The sequence below is a fragment of the Acanthisitta chloris genome, unplaced genomic scaffold, assembly GCF_000695815.1.
Source record: "Acanthisitta chloris isolate BGI_N310 unplaced genomic scaffold, ASM69581v1 scaffold25677, whole genome shotgun sequence".
In the NCBI taxonomy this organism is placed as follows: domain Eukaryota; kingdom Metazoa; phylum Chordata; class Aves; order Passeriformes; family Acanthisittidae; genus Acanthisitta; species Acanthisitta chloris.
The window spans coordinates 1-20,192 of NW_008681362.1; the positions used below are offsets into that span (position 1 = coordinate 1).

Below are 20,192 nucleotides of genomic sequence, written 5' to 3' on the forward strand. Positions count from 1 at the left end.
GTTTGCCCACCATTTCTGGTTTTTATGTACTGCCAGTAAAAATAAAGCTCTGAAGATGAAAAGCAAAATATTTCTCACTCTGGAAGATTCATAAGCAAAACAGTCTACACAGCTCAACTACAGGGAAATTCATAGAGGACTTAGATGCAGGAATAAGGTATCTTTTCAGAATAATTGCACCATCAAACTATCAGTCTATCAAATGATACAACTCAAACATTTATTACAGGAGACCCAGATGAAACATAAAGATGAGAGAGCCAAACTCACCAATGCCATTCTCAGTGACATTAAAGTAATCAAACTGTATGGCTGGGAGAAAACCTTCATGGAGAAAGTGCTTGGTATTCGGAAGCAAGAACTTCAGGCCCTGAAAAGATCTCAGATTCTCTTCTCAGCATCCCTAGTTTCTTTCCATTCATCAACTTTCCTGGTGAGTGGCTCACCTTTCTACATAAAACACGTGCTATTACTTCCATTTCTCTTTGTGCTCCTGCCTGGACAGATTTTTTTCTGTGGGACAGCTAAAGATTAGTTCTGCCTGGAGGAATTGGTGGTCTCAGAGGAGTTTCTGTGCCCCAGTGGAATCAGGCACACAGATATTTACATTGCAGTTCCATGGACAAGTTGTCTGGTCTGGCACTGTGCTCCAGGCAGCCTGAGCCTGCTTTGCAAGATCCAGTGGGAAAACTCCAAGCTAGACAGTTGATGGCACAGTCAGTAGCTACATAAGCCACATTTGCATTTGCTGTTGCAGCTCAGTCATGTGTGTTTTCAGTGGGAAACTGCTGCACTCTCCCCTTGCTGAGGTTGCAGCACCAACCCTCCTTAAGACAGAACAAAAGTCAAATGATTACTCTGTCACCAAAATGCAAGACTTTTGCTGTGATACCTGCAGGATGGGTACCATGCATATAGGTGATAGCCTGGATTTAACTAAATGGGTTCCAGTCTTTAAGAAGGGGCTTGTCACCTTTGAACCATTCTCTTCACTGTGTGAACCAAATGCTTTGCTTTTCCTTTGCTTCCTTTCAGGTTGCATTTGTCATGTTTGCTGTGTACACTCTGGTGGATAACACACACATCCTGGATGCTCAGAAGGCCTTTGTGTCTTTAACACTGATCAACATTCTCAACACTGCGCACTCCTTCCTGCCATTCGCTTTTTCTTTGCTTCCTTTCAGGTTGCATTTGTCATGTTTGCTGTGTACACTCTGGTGGATAACACACACATCCTGGATGCTCAGAAGGCCTTTGTGTCTTTAACACTGATCAACATTCTCAACACTGCGCACTCCTTCCTGCCATTCTCCATCAATGCTGTTGTCCAGGTGAATTGCAGGCTGTGTTCCTTTTCCTTTGGCCACAAGTGTTTTTTTTACATATCACCATTAACAGGTAAAGGTGGAGATTTCTCAGGGCTTTGCATGTCAGTTATTTAATTGTTGTTGTTAAACAGTGAAGTGTCAAGACTTGCAGCTAAAGGTGCTTTGTAGTACTGTTTTTCAGAAAGACTCCTTATATTGACAAAAAAGTCAACAAGAATTACTCAGAAGTCTTTTGGAAGTCATCACAAGTCCCATTAGATCTCAGAGATGCTTCCTGTTCTGTTTTTAATCACAGAAAGCAGAACAGATGGAGCAAAATCTCTGTAGGGGATCAATGGAAACTCTGCTAGCTGGGCCAGAAAGAAAAGCAATTTGTTGTCCAGTAAGAAATCAGGAAATTCATTTCCCTCTTACACTCCAAGAAGACTGTCACAGCTTTTCATGTACAGAAGCAATCACTGTAAAGATTGCAGGATGAATTGGAGAAAAAAATGCATCAGTTTCACTGAACAGAAACACAGAGAAGGATATGGATTTTTTGCTAAGTAGAAATAAAGGCAGTTAAGATAAGGAAGAGCTGCATTTAACCATCTAACCCTGCAGCACCTGCAGTATAGCACCTAGTCAATATTCTAAGTGGGTCTTCAAGTTGAATCTTCACTTTGTGTTTTTGCTCACTTTCTGTTCTTAATGTTATTTTTGTTTGTGTGCTGCTTCATTTCAGGCCAAAGTTTCTTTAAACCGCTTAGCAGCTTTTCTGAGCCTGGAAGAACTGACTCCTGAGAGCTCAAGCAGAAGCACTTCTGACTGTGGTGAGATTTTCTGTTAGCACTGTTGTCTTGTGAGAGGAGTAACTTCCATTGTTCAGCTTCCACTCCGGGGGTGCCTACCATAGCACAGAGAAAAATATTTGCCCCTTACTGTCACTTTATCTCTCAGGCCTGTTTATGTCTAATAGTGAAATCTAATCTGGTAATTTACCCCTTCTTTTCATACCTAAGGATCATTTTATGCACTATAAATACACACTGAAACATAAAATCACATTAAAAAAGGGCATTTCTGTAGCTACCTTTGCATTTACAAGTGTTCTTTTTCTCTTCATATTTTAGTCCAGGCAAGTATCACCGTAAAAAATGGGACTTTTTGCTGGAGCAAAGAAACTTCTCCCTGTCTTAGAAGGTATAGACTTACCCTTAGTCATCTCAGTTCTGTAGGTCAGGGAGGGTGCTAAATGAACTAATTCATCAGGGTCAAAGTGAAACCAGTATGGAATATCCAGAGACTTCTGAGTTTGCTTCATATTTAACATTGAATTCTGAAAATTATAATCTTATAATCTTGCTTTTATATTTCGGAGCACATAAATGGGAAGGTACCTGTATCTAGATGTTGCCTTCATATATTAAGGCTGTTTTCTTTACACATTTTTCTTGTCCAAATATGAAATTAAGTCAAAAGAGTACAAATGGAAGGTATGCAGACATTATATAAGACATCGCTACATGGTTTTTTCAAAAGGCATTGATGTTTTAGAAGAAACAGTGTTGAAAAGTTGTAATGTTCAGGAATATTTCATATCCAATGCTTTGGGCTAGCCTGTCTTCAGAGTGGGGATCTGGGTTTGAAACTTAGATGGGGATGTGGATGAAGACTTTCTGGTTGCAGGTGTCTTTGAAAGGATGAGATTAGGGAGATCAGCTGGTACATTTTTATTGCTACAAGACAATAGCAAGAATTTTGATAATTTTCTTTTCAGAAAGTGTATCTAAAATGTGACAAGAAACTGATCTTTTCTCCATAGGATAGATCTTACTGTGCCCCAGGGCTACTTGCTTGCTGTAGTTGGCCAGGTGGGTGCTGGAAAGTCCTCCTTACTGTCAGCACTACTTGGTGAGCTGGAGAAGATGGATGGCTGTGTAACCATGAAGGTACATTCCCCCTTGAGCATTTGCTTTAAATTAGGCTGTTTTCAGGAACAGTAAGGTATTAACCAAGGCCTCAGGTACTTGATGAAAACCCATTTACTGCTGAATTTTAACACAGGCTGTACACATCAGTCCACATTTAATTATCTGAAGGTGCTGGAGACCACTCATATGAGCCTGGACTTTGGGACTAGGAGCTAGAACAGGAATTTCAAGATCCAGTTCCATTTCCCACTCTTGACACTGAGCTGAAGTGTCATCCTGGTAAATTGCATCATGTACTTTCACCTCTGTTTCCTCCACTGGAAGACAATAAGAAGACAGACTTGTATCTTTCAAAGCCCTCTGAGACATATCAATGGTGTTGATCATTCCAGATTTTTGTAACTGAGAGCGTTTTGCTTCAAAGATGGATTCCCACAGTGTCAAGCTGAGCTTATGAAAATGAATGCTAACATTCTTCCACTTTTATAGGACACTGCAGCTTATGTCCCCCAGCAAGCTTGGGTACAAAATGCTTCTGTGGAAGATAATATCCTCTTTGGGAAAGAGATGGATGAAACATGGTTCAATAGAGTGATAGATGCTTGTGCACTGCACCCTGATTTGGAGAGCTTCCCTGCAGGGCAGAAGAGTGAAATAGGAGAGAAGGTACTGGCTTAAGTTTATATTTTGGCCAACTTGTCCTTGAGTGGCTGCAAGTTTGGGAGTCCTTAAAACACCTACAAAGGAACTAAACTTTCAGGAGGCAGGTGCTCAGCAATTTCTGGAAATATTTAAGATTTAATCTGAAGCTCACCTCCTGACAGTTAACCTAACCAGAGACATATGAGATGCTTAAAACAGAAAAATCAACAACTCCAAGTCATTCTTGGGTGCTCTTTTGCAGGAGAGAGAACACCCTCAAGAGACTCTGCCTCTGCAAGAGTCTTATATGGAGGGAGGGAGAGGCACTGATTTAAAAACACGGAAGTCATAAAACCTCAGTGTAAAATGTAGTCAACAGTTGGCAAATATGCTGTAGCTTTAGGGTAAACAGAGTCAATACATTTTTACAGGGAATAAATCTATCTGGAGGGCAGAAGCAAAGAGTGAACCTTGCTCGTGCTGTGTACCAGAAAGCTTCAATTTACTTACTCGACGATCCTCTCTCAGCTGTTGATGCCCATGTTGGACAGCACATTTTTGAACACGTTCTTGGACCCAATGGCTTACTGAAGGACAAGGTGTGTTAGCAATCCTGAACTGTAAACAATTGCACAATGTATCTAATCAGCATAGCCCCTGAAATGTTTCCAGTAAGCTTGGTTCCTCACTTTATCAAAGGCTCACAAATTCTCTTTTGCTAGTGGCAGCAGGAACTACTGTTGGCAGCAGTGGAATGGGTAAACTCTGCAGGCCACACAGTACCTGCAGGTCCTGCAGTGAATCTCACCTAGGAGGAGGAAGACTCTCTTTATCCTCATGCAAACCACATGCCTTATTCCAGCCTTACTTCTACAGCAAGTTTACAATTCTTTGGTCTTCTGTCAACATTATGCTTCTCTCTTATTGAGATTTACTTCTAGTGTAGTCAGGAAGAGCTGCCTGATCTCTCCCAGCAAATTGTATCATCATGTCTAATCCCACCACTTTTGAGTATTTCAGTGGCACCTTTACAGTTCTCATCACCCAAATGTTCATCACTTAAACTTCAGTCTTAAAATCCATCTTAAACACTTTTTTTTTTGCCTTGGCTGTGTTCTGCTATCACTTGGTATCTCTCTGCTGTCAAGCAATCTGGATAATAAATGTGGTACATAAGAATGGATGTTAGGGAAGCTCTATTTGATTCACAGTATAAATTGCCTAAAAATACTTGATTCAGTTTCATATTATAGATGGAAAACAGGTAATTTCTTGCAGTAGAAAGTGCAATTAAAACAGACATGTCTGAGTATAAACACCTTTCTCTCCATGAGGCTTGATTACAAGTATCAAAGCGTAGTTACTGTATTGAAACAGAGTGACTGGCTAAGAGCAATGTATCAGACTAAATGAGTACTCAAAGGGCTTGACTGTGTATTAGAAATATAGAAAATGCCAATTTATCTAGGGTTCTTATGTCCTTTCCTACATATAATTATATCATAGTTTGCACTGAGTCCATGTCTGTCTTCAGAAACCAGCTGAGTGCAACAGTTCAAGTTAGCAGGGGAACACCCGAACAATTGTAACTGTTCCCTCTTTATTCAAGCAGACTCGTGTGCTGGTGACTCACACAGTCAACATTTTGCCTCAAGTGGACAAAATTGTTTTTCTGGTGGATGGAATGATCTCAGAAACTGGTTCTTATCAAGAACTTCTACAAAGAAATGGGGCATTCACAGAATTTCTTCATTCACACATGACTGTGGAAGAGAAGGCATGTGCTGGTTTTCCAGGTAACCCAAAAGAGCTGGAATCACTCTTCCTAGGTCTATCAGTCAATTGTTTCCTTAGTATCACATTTGTTTTATTATGGACTTTTAAAGCCAAGATCCAATCACGGTAAGTTGTTGCTTTATGTGTGGAAAAATATACCTGCCAAATTAGTTGACTCATCACCTCAAAACTGGTTCTTGAATCTACCTTAGTAGACAACAAAACTGCAGTAAACAGAATTACCCACTGTATGTGCTATTCTTCAAGCCTCACCTTCATATTTCTACCTTCAGAAACAATTCTTTGTAATCAATCTTTCCTCCATATTACCAATCTTTCAAAGATTACAGGACAAAAGGTGGTTTCTAAAGCATTTAGATAAAAAAATGCATTTATTTCACTGCTATAGGAGACACCAAAGGCACCATCACCTCTACAAATGGTCCATCTCAGAAGAAACTCTTTAGGTAAGCTGAAAGTGGTCTCAGACACTGAAGAACTTACTTCGAAAGCCTATACAAGCCTACGTGGAGGCTCTTACTGAGTATGATACAGGTTTGGGATTGATCTGTAAATTTATAAGAGCAAACAAGCAAAACTTAAGAACAGGTTAAAAACCTCTTGAATGTGGAGGTTGACTAACCTGTGTTTCACAAGGAGCCAGAACAGAGCTCACATACAGGGCATGTTGATACACTTGTTTGCTGTTCACTTCTCAATGGAGTTGTGAGGTCTGACTCATTCCAAACCAGCCACAGCAAGTGACTGCTTTAAGCCTCTGCTTGTTAATAGCCTGAGAGAACCCAGTCCCTGTGGAAACATGGACAATGGTTGGGGTCACTTCAGAGGACCCTGAAAACTGCAGCCCTCAAAATAAGCATGATTGTGGGGGTGGACGGGTAAGGAGATCCAGCTTTAAAATACTCATTGCCTGGGCCAAAAATTGAAAGGATTTTTATTTTCTTAACAAAGTGGAAATTCAGTCAACTCCTCTGCTGTGGGAAGGGAGACCATTCCTGCAAGTCAAGACTGTACCACTGCTGCAGCCACCAAAGGAAGATTAACCAAGGGAGAGAAAATTCAGCATGGCAGGGTAAGCACAGCACCTTCCTATAAAGGCAAGGACACATCCCATGGGGTTATCATGCTCATGGCAGGCAGGTAAGCTCCCTGCCTGAGCTAAACCAGTGCCAGAGAAGTCAGCTGAGCTGTATGAGTTTGCCCTATAACTGAGGCAAAGGCATTTCAGCATTATTTTACCTACCACCTTCTATGCAAACTGCATCTCCCTGGATGACCCAATCTAAGTACAGGTTCCAAAATAGGAATATCCATTGCAGAGAGCACATTATGAAAATGAGAGGGGGGAAAATATTATATGACCACTTGAGGAGAGAGATCTTGATTTGAGAGTTGACCTGAAGGGGAAAAGCTCACTGAGGCAATCAGGGTGAGGTGGTGGTCAGGGACAGAAGGGAATAGATTACAAAGGACTTGTAATCTTAAGCCTGTCCACAAACTCTTGAGGCTGGTTGGAAGGGACAAAGAGGTACATTGCTCTTCTCATCTTCTCCAAGAGAAGCACCTCAAAAGGCTGAGGTAAGGAGGGTACTGTGAAAGGAAAAAAGCAGACATAGTATTCCAGTTAGGAAGAGTCAGACATGGATGAGGCAGTACTAAATTGTAGGGAGGAAACAAATAGCTGAGGCTGCTGGTACTGGGAAGAGATGAGAGTAAGAAGTCAGACACCTCAAAAGAGGCAGTTCTTCCTCTAAGGAAGCACAACATTAACCAGACTGGGCTCTCCTCACCTCTCCTAATCAGCAGTTACTCACATGAGCCGTGTGATACATGACAGTTCTCACTCACACCAAGAACACATAACCACTGCCTCACATAGAGAAAGCCTTATGTGCATTCCAGAAGTAAAAGGAGCCTATGGAAATAACATGATTAATGATAATCATTCATTAACACCATGGATTTAAGTATGGCTGCATTACTCATCCATGAGGAAAACAAAAAAGAATTAACATGGTTGCTATGGCTGTGACACATAACCAAGTAGATATGCCATAATAAATCATTCTTTGTATCACAGCTGCTTTTTCTTGCTCACAAGCTCGATCCTCCCAACCTCTCCCTCTGTTTTTCCCCCAATTGCCTCACTCTAGGTTGACACTGGGGTTTATTCTCTCCTCCTGTTTTTCCCCCAATTGTCTCACTCTAGGTTGACACTGGGGTTTATGCAGCCTACCTGAAGGCGACAGGCTTACCCCTGTGTGTGTACATCGTTCTGTCTTTCGCGTGTCAGCAAGCTGTGTCGTTCTCCCGGGGTTACTGGCTCAGCATGTGGACAGATGACCCTGTTTACAATGGGACACAACAGCACACAGAGCTGAGAGTTGGAGTGTTTGGTGCATTAGGAGTTGTTCAAGGTTCGTCGAAGTTGCTCACCTAATTCTTCTCTGTATTCCCATCTCCCTTCTCCATACCCAGGAGGTTTTCTCAGAATATAAACAAGGGCATACCCATGGGCTTTCAGCCTCCTGGGCTTTTGGCACCAACCCTAAAGGTTTGGCATGGGACCTAAAACTACAGGTTCTGACGCACAGAGAGGATTTCTAAGGGATCTGAAGAATATTTTCAGTGACACTGTCTGAAATTCCACTTGATGGTATGCTAGAAGTGCTCTCCCATGCCTCTCAGCAGACCATAATGAAGTGTTTTCCACTATAATTCCTGCTAGAACTAAATGATCTGAACCCCTAAAAAACATTCAGCAATTGAATTGAACAGCATCCTTATTTTTCCTATCCTGCCCCCTTGTATCCAACCAACATCATCTGCATATCTTTCTTCCTCTTATCTCTTTCCATTCATCCAATATAGTTTAAGCATATCAAAGTGCAAGTGGTGGCTCTTCTCATGTTGAATTAAATCTTGGCTTAGGTCTTTTGCATGTAAAGAGACAAAGAAAAAGATGAACTTGTGGAGTTCTAAATTTATCTCTTTCTCCTTAAAATGGCCACAATTCTTTTGGTCACTCTACTTAAAATAAAAAAAAATCATTGAGCAATTCCAGGTAATTCCAATCAAGCTGATTTTGTGAGGAATAAATTTGTCCTATGTGTTTAAATTACTGAATCCATGGCCTCCATCGAGCTGGCTTAGAAGGTCTTCCACCACTCTTTAACTACCCTACAGAAAGGGCAGCTCACTCTGCAGCTCTGAGGCTTGGCTAAATTTGTATTAAATTCAGCTCCTTTCACTAGTGCAGCATTCAAAGTGCTACAGGGAAATCATGATCTTGCAAAGGGGAACTCCAAGGTGGATTTGTTCAGACCTAGAAATAATAATTTCTTTTCTGTTACAGCCCTTGGCAGGTTTGCCTCCACAACAGCAGTTCTGCTGGGTGGTGTGTTGGCCTCACACCAGCTCTTCCTGCAGTTGCTGAGCAATGTCACTAGATCCCCAATGGTCTTCTTTGAGCAAACACCCATTGGAAACTTGCTGACCCGCTTCTCCAGGGAAATGGATGCTATTGATTCTGTCATCCCTGACAAGCTGAAGTCCTTGCTGGGATTTCTGTTCAACTTACTGGAGATCTACATTGTGATTATAGTGGCAACACCATGGGCAGCAATGGCCATAGTGCCCCTGACTGTTCTTTATGCTGCATTCCAGGTAGGAGATACAGACAGGAGAGGCTGAAGCAGCATGGCCATGTCCCTGCAGAAAGCCTCCTTCCATTTCTTAGGAGCAGAGCCATGCAGAAACTAGTTCGATCATCTCAAATTGTATCTGAACAAGAGTAATGTCAGTGGTTCTTCCCACATCACCTCAGCCTTCCAAAGCATCCCAGAGCTCTCACAGAGAGGCTTGTGCTTTTCTGATTTCTAAATGAAGTCCTTCCTAGAGCTATATTCCTTGTCTCCATTAGTGGAAATTCAAGCATATTAAGACCAAAGGCATTTTTCCTTTCCTCCAGAATTCCTATGCTGCTTTTTAATATACCCATGTATGCCATGCAGCTCTGCCACTGGGCTCTGAAACCCCAAATGCTTTGCCAGCTATGACTGAACATAAGGGAAGGGCAAGTAATAGTGCATATACTAAAGCAAAGGGCTCACCTACAGGAGAAACTGAGTGTGAGTTTAGAAGTTTTGTGAGCTTAGAGCACTCTGGCTCCTTTGCCCTAACCACGAGGTTATTCTTACTGAAGACAGAACCTAACACAGGTAGAAACACTCCCTCACCTCACCTTTTAACAGCATCTCCTACCTGCCACTAAGTTTTACAACACCAGGGTAGTACATACTATTGGACTTGTTGAGACCTTCCAGATGCTCTGTGGAGCACCTCCATGGAGGCATAAGCCTTCTAATGTCTTCCCCTTCTATTTTCCCTTGTACCAGCACTTCTATGTCATCACCTCCTGCCAGCTGAGACGCATGGAGGCTGCCAGCAGGTCACCCATCTACTCCCACATTTCAGAAACTTTCCAAGGGAGCAGTGTGATCCGTGCTTACAAGGACCAGGAGAGGTTTGTTTTGAAGAGCAATTTTCTAGTGGATGAGAATCTGCGGATATGCTTCCCTGGAGCAGTTGCTGACAGGTACAAATCTACAGAGTTTGCTTTCCTGGTCTTGGTGTGTGGAGAGAGCTGCTCTTAGGGCTTGGCTGGAGGTAAGCACAGTGTTTAGGGGGTAGGGTAGCCTCTGTCATTATCACTTACACTGCACCCCTGACAATGTGCCCCTCACAGAGCCAACATGCTCCCAGCTCTGTTGTGTGGCCAGGCTGCTAAATGCTGTTAGAGGTATCACTTGGTAAACAAAATGCAGGAAGCTGTAGCACATGCCTGGTGAGGCCCATTATCACATGACACTGTGCACAAGGCCTGTGGTAAGTGCAGAGCACATCAGACAATAGAGCCATCAGTCACCACACATGAAACAAGGGAGGAGTACCAACAGGAGTGAGTTATGTTAGACAAACTCATCCAAGAAACCGCGTTGTCATCCAACAGGCCTTGCAGAAAATCCCAACTAAGACCATAAGCCAACCAGTTCAGACAAACTGTAGTCATTCATGAGCTTCAAGGTGGCTGGATAAGAGCAACCAGGGTGTGACAACAGCTTTGTTGAGTGTCCTGTCCCCCCAGCAATTCCACAAGTGTTCTGCAAAGCAATCACAGATTGCATTAGGAGAAAGGAAGAGGGCACTCAGCAACAGCCCTGTGCTCTCCTCCTCTTGCAGGTGGCTTGCTACAAACCTGGAGTTTCTAGGCAATGGCATCGTGTTGTTTGCAGCACTGTTTGCAGCAATGGGCAGAGCACATCTTAGTCCAGGAACTGCTGGCTTCTCCATTTCATATGCTCTCCAGGTAACCCAGTGTTGAAATAACACCATGTTTCCCTTTCATCAAAAGCAACTGCATTTTAATTTCTGCTACCATTTTAACTTCCAAGAAATCATGAATTATTTCTGTGCCTTTCTACATGCCTTTTCCTACCAAATCCTGCTGTCATTGCCAAAACCCAGAGGATCTGGAGCATCTGGGCTGTTAGGGGATGAACCTCATAAATACATGCACCAACCATCTTCTTCCTCCTGCACCTGAACTCACTTAAGTCACGCCATGCTCTGAGCAGCTAAAGGAAAGGTCTTTAGCATCTGTTTTACCTGCTTGTAGAATAATTACACAATAGGCTAAGAAAGAGCTACATTGTTTTTTAGCACTCATGTCAGTAACATTTCATTCTCTATAAACTTGCTGAGAGGACTATGGGAGGAGCTGGCAAAGCTCTTTAACACAGCTTCCAACTTTGACAAGGACCCCTTGTTATTTTTTAGTGGTTTAAGGTATGATTTCTGCAGTAATTAGCTGATGAGGAGGTCTTGATAAACAAACAAAAAGACAAAGTACCAGGTACCTCACAAGCATAGGTCAAGATTTATTTTATTCTGCCCTAATGCTTCTGTTTTGTTCTGCTAGATAACTGGTGTTCTGAACTGGCTGGTGCGTTCCTGGACAGAAATAGAGAACAACATTGTTTCTGTGGAGAGAGTGAGAGAATATTTGAGGACTCCTAAGGAGGTAGTTAATCCACTATTAACCTTACTAGCAGAGTTTGAACATCTCTGCACAGTAAACTCGTACCTTTTCTGTTCCACCTGAAAAAAACCCTGTGGTTTTCCCCTTCTAAAAGGCCACTTCAGTACCTTTTCTCTTCCACCTGAAAAAAACCCTCTGGTTTTCCCCTTCTAAAAGGCCACTTCTGTTTTCTTTAAAGAACTGCAGCATTTGGGTTTTATTCAACTGACTAGACTTGTTTTATAACCTCTGATCAACATTATTTAAGACAGTTAAGTATTGGATTGACATTAAAATAGCTTCACTTGCTAACACTCATGGAATGAGCTGTATTTTCTGTCCATATTTGGAGTATGTGTTTATTTTACAACTTCAGATGCCACTCTGATAACTGATGGCTGCTAGATAGCCTTTTAGCTGCTAGAAATCTTCAGTGCAATAATTTTTGTTCTGTAATCATTAAGGTTATAGCTCCATATGCTGCCCTGAGAGAGGAGATTTTGACAGTCCTGTTTACAGGGGCATATAAATCTTTTTTCATTGAACCACTTGTAATGTCACATCTCTGACATGCAAACAAAAGTTCATCCCCATTTTCAGTTAAGCTGATCAGCATCTTTGCATAAAGTCAAAAGTCAGCAGCTGCAGGATGAAAGTTAAATGCCTCTTTCTCTTTTGGAAACAGTAAAGAGGTTAGGTGGATTTGGCACAGATGTATTCATAAGCTTCCCTTTCCAGTATGGTCACTTGAGTGGGTAATTTAAATCAGCTTTATACATTGCTGTTTGTTTTCATCTCTTTAGGCACCCTGGACTATGAGTGACAAACCTGAAGGTCAAGTTTGGCTCACTGAAGGAATGATTGAATTCAGAAACTACAGTCTGCGATACAGGCCAGATCTGGAGTTAGCACTGAAGCATCTCAGTCTGACCATCAACGGGCACGAGAAGGTACACAAAGCCACACTGGTTTCACAAGTGTGAGCAGTGCTGGGCACTGAGCAGATCCAGGCAGATCCAGCCCCTGCCTGACACTGAGCTACAGGAACTTGTAAGTGTGAAAGCTGCAGCAAGAGCATGAGCCCATCTCTCACACTGCCCAGCTCTTCCAGTTCAAAGTAGTGTTTCCAGGCTTTCTGCATACACCAGACATTCTTCTGAGTGAAATTTCATTTCATAAAAGGTTAGCAGAGTTACAGCAAAGGAATTTCACATTTTAATTCTACTGCCACATCAAGGCCCTCTTCGAACTGCTAACTCCTGTAATTATTCTTTCAATCATAGGCTTTCAGGATCCCTTTTCATACAAAGCAATTACAAATTATAAATTATTCCCTTGAATAATTTATTGCTAGACTGTGTGAAACTTGAACAGCCCTAAAGATTTGGTCCATGCAAAGCTATCTCTCTTCAAAAGGCCAAGAGGAACTACATGACAGGTTTATCCAACTGTGGGAAAACAATCAACATCAGACCCAAAAGCTTTCCATTGCATTTTACAGATTGGCATAACTGGAAGAACAGGAGCTGGGAAATCTACTCTTGCTGTGGGATTGCTGCGATTAGTGGAAGCTGCGGAAGGAGCAATCCTAATTGATGGACAGGATATTGCTCAGCTAGGTCTCCATGACCTTAGAACCAAGATAACTGTCATTCCCCAGGTATGAAATTCATTTCCAAAATCCTTGAGCAGAGTTTTAAGTCTTGAACACCTAGGAAGGGTTTATAAAGATTCTGGGAGAGAAGGAACATTCAGACTCAGAATATAACCTCTCTCCCATGCTCACCTCCCATTCAATATAACATTAGTCACAGATTCACACCCAGCAGAGAAGACTGGAGAGCTCGTTTTTATAATTCATTTCAGGAGTTGTTTGTACTGTCTCTGTGCTCAGGATCCAGTTTTGTTTTCTGGCTCTCTAAGAATGAACCTCGACCCATTAAACCAATACACTGATGCAGACATCTGGACAGCTTTGGAACTGACTCAGCTCAAGAACTTTGTTGCAGATTTGCCAGAGCAGTTGGAATATAAGTGCACTGAACAAGGGGAAAACCTAAGGTACCTTATCTGCAGAAAGACAGTGGCAGGGCAGTGCCAGTCCATGGGCTAGGAGAACATAGAGCTAGTAGGACAAGAAGGCTATTTTGAAAAATAAACAAATTCTGTTTTAAAATGGTGCTCAGGCAGCAAATTGCTGCATTATTGTCCTGTTTAGTGCAGGAAATCATTGTGGTGCTTTGCATTTGTGCAATACTTAAACCCTGGAATCCTATCCAAGTGCAGATCTCCTGGGTGCCACAGTCATACCCTCCCTTCATTTCCCTTAGGTTGTTTCATGCTCTTACCTACCTGCAGTGCCACCAGCCTCAATCACCCTTTCAGAGAAAGGAAACAATCACCTTTTCAATACTAATTTCAAATGAATCATGTATTCTGACCCCAGGCAAAAATGACTACTGCTCTCAGTTTACATCCCCTCTTCTTACTTGCAGCACTGGTCAGAGACAGCTGGTTTGTCTGGCCAGAGCACTTCTGAGGAAAGCCAAAATCCTCATCCTAGATGAGGCCACAGCAGCAGTAGATTTAGAAACTGATCTCCAGATTCAGTCCACGCTGAGGACTCAGTTCAGAGACAGCACCGTGTTAACGATAGCTCACCGGATAAACACCGTCATGGACTGCGACAGGTAACGTGCTCAGCCAGGTAATGTGCTCAGCTGCACTCCTAAGAGGAGGGAAGACACAAGCAGGTGTGACTAGACACACCACACAGTGTTAGTGAACAGCCCTTTTCTTGTTTAACCCCCAAAGCTTTGCTTTAGAGATTGTGGGACCTCTCTTAAACCAGCTATGCACCGACAGGTTAATCAGAGATCATTCACTCCCACTTGATGTATTTCATGCTGTGTCATACCCCTCTTTCCCCCCACTGACAGCAAAACCATGACTACAGATCTTTGTGTCATCTAAGAGTTGTGAAACTAAAATACACTTTCATAAATCTTACTCCGGTCAATTGCCAAAAATCCTCCTCCCAAACTCAGCACTGGAATAGTTGCTCATCAGAAAACTATTTCTGTCCTATCACTGCTTCCCAGCTGAGAAGCTGTTGGAAAACTTGGTTGAATAACCAGTGAGTACTGAGATTTATTTTAAAACTAAGTAGAAATAACTAAGTTTCTTAGAGCTGCTGGTGTATCCCCAAGCTTATACTTCTCTTTTAATGTTCACAGGATTTTAGTCCTGGAAAATGGTGGAATAGCGGAATTTGATACTCCAGAACACTTAATAGCTCAGAAGGGACTGTTCTACAGACTGCTGGAAGAATCAGGCCTTGCATGATGACTCACTCATGGAATATACCATAACACCACCACTATCAGGAATAATTCATCTCCTAATTGAGCTATCTTGGTTTCTCTCTAAAATACCAAAGCTTGTTTGAGCCATGATCACACTGAGCATATGAAAAGGGATGACTTGGGATGCACATTATTTCCATAGAAACCTTAGGCATTCCATTTTCATTATGTTTCCAGGCACCAAAATCTCACTCGTCTGTTGAAAAGGAGCCAGTCAGGAATTAAATGGCTTTTTGCTTTCCTGGTGTAAAAGCAAACAAACCAAAAGAAAAAGACCACAGCGTTTCCAATGTATAGTATAAATGGAACCCAAATATCTGCCATAATTGAAGATTACACAGATTATTTTTAAAAGCCAAGAAGATTATGGACAGTGAGGAAGATTTTAACTGGTAGCAAGCAAACATCACTGTTTGCAGTTTATCCTAAGGTCCAGGCAGAACAAATGTTGTCTTTTGTGTTTTAAGAACTGCTCACCTGGGTGTTGTTCTTACAGAGATGAGGACTCCAAGGCAGTGTACAAACACTGGGGAGGAGGGAAGAGGACCAGGGATGCCAATAAGCACCAGAACACGTGGCTTCCTGTGGCAGTTGGGGATCAGATCCACTCACTCTCTCTCTGTCAGTTGTGGAGGTGCCCCGAGTGCATCGTGCTGTGCAGAGGGTGTCAGGCTGCCTGCAAAAACAGAGGCAGCTTTAACACAGGCTCAAGCATGCAGGAGAGTAACTTGGCTGGGAATGGGCTTGGAGTAGCCCAGCAAAGCATGTCCAAGCATGGACAGCAACATTTCCAAACTCAGCTTGGCCACAAGGAATTGACATGACTGGAAGTGTCCTCCTCTGATCCCTGCAGCTTAGCAGTCAGGCCAGTGGGGAAAGTAGCAGGAACTCACCTGTTGACCTGATGGTTCATTCCTGGTTTCCTTCTTAAGCAAGTTTATCTCCTCCATGTGCCACTCTGGCACCACAGAGCTTCTGGCATGGTCATCTCTCAGATGTTACTGTGCCAAATCAAAATGGTAACAGAAAGCAAAGTCTTCCTGGGCTTCTTACAGTGCTGTCCCCAAGGTCAGAGCTGTCTCCAAGTCTCTCCTCAGGAACACAAGATGACAATGTGACAGACAAATACACACTGTGAGATACTGCTGTTTACTGAGACTTTTGTTAAAGCACTTGATTTTCTAGAAAGCTGAAATAAAAAGAGAATCATGTATTGAAATGGACCTCTTCAGTAAGCTAAAGTAAACATAATCCAAAAAGGGGATGGGATAGTTCAAATTGGGGAGTGTTACCCACATCAGAAAAACTCAGCAGTTTCTTCTCCAACAGCTCATCAATGGCTTATGTACACATGTTAAGAAGGTTTTTGAATGGATTTCAAAACCAGGAGCATTCAGAACTAGTGAAAAGTTAGGTATTTTTTCTTTCTAACCTAGGTCAAAGAGGAACAGAAGTGCCCATGTGGCTGGGTAATGCTGCCACAGACATCTCTTACCATTCCATAATCTCCAATATAAACATCTTCTAAATGCTCGTTTTCTGTTCCTAAGTTGGTAATGAAGAGAGAAGGCAACAGAAGGAGAAAATAATCAAAACATACTTTCACACTGGTAATCTTTGAAAGGGCAGAGTTTTGCTGTCAGCTTGCACAAACTCAGAGCAAGCAAAAATACCATCAGCTTTCACACATCAAACTGTGCTGAAAGGGCAATAGAAAAGAAATTCCCTACATCACATGTGACAAAACCCCCATGTTGCAGATGAGCTAAAGTCCCCAAATGATGTGTCCAAGTGGTACTGTGACAAATCTGGAGCTCGAGTCTCTCAGAAAATGAGACAGTTATCACAAGGAAATTATCTGGAAGTTGGTTAAAGCAAACTATAAAGGAGTTAACACCTGGAGATCCCACAGAGGAGAGAAATGCACTTACCCAGAAGTGGTGAAAGTGTCCCAGGTACTAAACAGCATTCAATCCACCCAACACACACAAAAGTGGAAATGGATTAGGTAAGGAAAGTCTACTGATTCTAACATCAGTGTCAAAGACCTTACGCTGCAGAGAGCTGTACCACTTTCTGCAACTGGTGCTGGTAACACTGCACACACAGATCAGCACATGTCCTCTTTCCCAGCTGAAATGGGATCTCACAGCTATACTGCTCCTACCTCATGGTACCCCAAAAATACCTGTATGACACTGGTCTTACACATAGGATTTGTGGGAAGAAAGTGCATTTGTTCAGCTGCCTCTGTGTGCAGTGAAGGTCAGTTCAGACTGATCCTTATAATGCATACACTTTAGTTCAAATTACATTCAGACAAGATATTCATCATTTTTATGAGAAGAGACATTTGGAATCAGGATCATGAATCAATGTAGCAGCAGCACAAAGCATTAACAGGTATTTAGGGCAAACAGAAAAGAGCCTCTGGTCTAGAGCTGGGGCAGAACAGTTTGTGCCAGCAAGTGTATAAATACATAAAACTGGGAGAACACAGTGATGCATATTAACCACCACATCACTGAAAAAGAACAAGACTGAAGCCCACAAAGAGCAGTCTGCTGACCCCATGCTGTACTACTTAGGTTATACTGCAAAATTCAGCACTTTAGACATCCAGTTCCCCAAATGACCAGAAACGGACCACAAATAGAACAGAGAACACTGTTCAGTGTACTGCACAAGTCACATCCAGCGACATTTTCGGGCACACCCAGTTTGAGATTGTAAATGCAGTTTAAGTCATTACTTAGACAACTCCACTACAAACATGTTGCACAGTGGAAACACAATTCTGCAAGTTCTGTACTGCAAACAAACCATGCTCCTAGGCTCCATTGTTTTCTAAGGACTTACATGAATATGTTCTTGTAAACCTCTTGATCGTGTGCAATGAAAAGCATCATTTCCTCAAATCTGAAATCAGTTTCCACCAAAGTAAACTGTAGCAAGAAAACTTCCTTTGAATTCAATCCAAAACCTGCAGAGCACTTGCAGAGTCCCCAGCTCCGGAATGAGCTGCACTAAACCCACAAGGCTGTTCAAAAGCATTTGAAATCCAGTTTGAATTTCTTCACTGAACATTCTCTGCAGCTCTGCCATGAGGAAAGTGTTGGTGATGACTCGTCTGGCAGGGAAGGAGTGAACTTTGCTGTCTGGTCATCCAAGGACAGTGGCTCCTCTCTCCATTCTTTCCCAGGGCTCTCCTATGATGGGGTGGAAGGATCACAGTGTTCCTGGAGGATGATTGTCCCCAAACGAGAACGGTCTCACACTTGCTCCTCTGGGTCTTCTCTGCAGGTAGCTCTGTCTCCATGTTAATGCATCCACATACCTTACCTGACAGGTTCCTTTCTCTACTCTGTACTGCATTCCTATAAACCTCTTGCTCCAATCATTCCACCCTTCTGGCCATCACAGTGCTGCAGAAGTGTTTGGTGATTTGAAAAACTAAAACCCACTGCTCCCCCATAAACTCCCAAATCAGCCCTTGCTCATTCCACTCCCACAGAGAAAACTAACACCGAGCTGCCCAGGAAATGTGGCAGAGACAGGCCATGGACACCATGGGGGTGACAAGGGTCCACAGCACCATGGAATCCTGCTCTGCTGATCCATCATTATCATCTGGTCTGCTCAGCAAACCATGAGATGATCCAGCCCTACCACAGCACAGTTATCTGCACTCATGGTTTCTTACCCACCACCCCAACAACCCCCAGACATCAGGCCAAGCAGATTGATTAGTCTACGAAGGATTAATAATTTCCATTTTCAAGGCAAAATCCTGAACTGACATTGTTAACCCTTTGTCAAATACAAAGCAAGAAACATCATGTTTTCTTTCAAACAATTTTTTACTGCAAGTTCTTTGCAAATATTTGTATAGTCGTTACAAAAAAATACCAAAGAAAATTTCAGTCTATTCAATTTCAGAGAGTCATAATTTACAAAAAAATAAATAGCTTTACTCTAAGGACGACAATTGTCTAGTCTTAAGGTCAGCAATATCAATCACAGAAGTCCACGTTCTCAGGGTTGAGTATTTGGGTCTGTCTGACTTAAGTTTGCCTTCTTCCAGCATCTTCCTTTAAAATAAGACTAATCAGAACATTAGAAAAGTAACATTTTTCTTCCCGCAGAAAACTGAAAATTCAACATGGATCTTGAAAACCAAACTCCACTGCTAATTGAATTGTTAGACCCCTCTGACACACGACTTTAAAAACAGTCATTTATTTTTTTTCAAACTACTGTAACAGAACAGCTTCCCACAAAATTTAAGAGTCAACAGCAGCAGCATGAAGGGCATGATTCTTTGATATAAGGCTAATGGTCCTTGATGTGGCAGAGCTTCTAGTAAAGCACAGAACTGCCAAAGCCAAGGGTATTACAATCAACGTCACGCCAAGCCTGCAACTTGTGCTCAGGCACATCCTCACTTCTCAGCCTAGTCCCCACAGATGTCACCAGGATTGGCCACCCAAGTCAGAATTCCTGAGTGAACTGGGTGTAAGATCAGGTACTGCACACTGCAATGCACCAACTGCTGCACCAATTTGGTTTTGGAGTGATTGTCATTCTAGACATGCTTAAATACTGCTTTGAAGTTGACTGTGCTTTGTCACACAGCACTACTGACATATTATAGTGAACTTGCTGCTACACACTGTAAACACATGAAACCTTTAGGACAATGCATAAAGCATTAACCATGTACAGTAAATGCCATAATGAGAATGTCTGGCACACATGTTATTTCACAAGAAGAAAAATCTTTGGAGTATAGTACTATATGCCACAAAATGATCCAAGTGCATCCCACAATAGATGGCTCATCAAATGAGGAATCCGCAAACAAGCAAATAACAGCATTTGCAAAAGTGTTTTAAACCGAAAAAAAAAGGGAGGGAACTTCAGAACATAAGAGGAGATGAGAAGAAAAAGCTTTTCTGAACTTCTCTGATGAATCACTCTGCCTTACATTTGAGCATATAATGACAGATTTCAGGCAAAAATTAGAAGTCTCTGGAGTGTTTTGCACAGTGTCTGTGCTTCTCCTAAA

The 20,192-nt window shown here is 42.2% G+C and overlaps 1 protein-coding gene across 1 annotated transcript; it reads left to right on the forward strand.

The window, feature by feature from the left end:
• Window positions 1–229: 229 nt before the first annotated feature.
• LOC103805439 (multidrug resistance-associated protein 1-like) lies at window positions 230–15,104 on the forward strand (the record flags this gene model as incomplete). The annotated part of the gene is made up of 20 exons (XM_009078091.1): window positions 230–433; window positions 1,185–1,331; window positions 2,053–2,152; window positions 2,441–2,510; window positions 3,133–3,259; window positions 3,731–3,907; window positions 4,315–4,482; window positions 5,496–5,679; window positions 6,069–6,126; window positions 6,632–6,752; window positions 7,890–8,097; window positions 9,036–9,346; window positions 10,078–10,277; window positions 10,922–11,048; window positions 11,661–11,762; window positions 12,563–12,709; window positions 13,261–13,419; window positions 13,654–13,820; window positions 14,255–14,449; window positions 14,996–15,104. Coding segments are annotated over 20 exons (3,081 nt in total), but the record flags the coding sequence as incomplete, so codon positions are not given.
• Window positions 15,105–20,192: the final 5,088 nt, after the last annotated feature.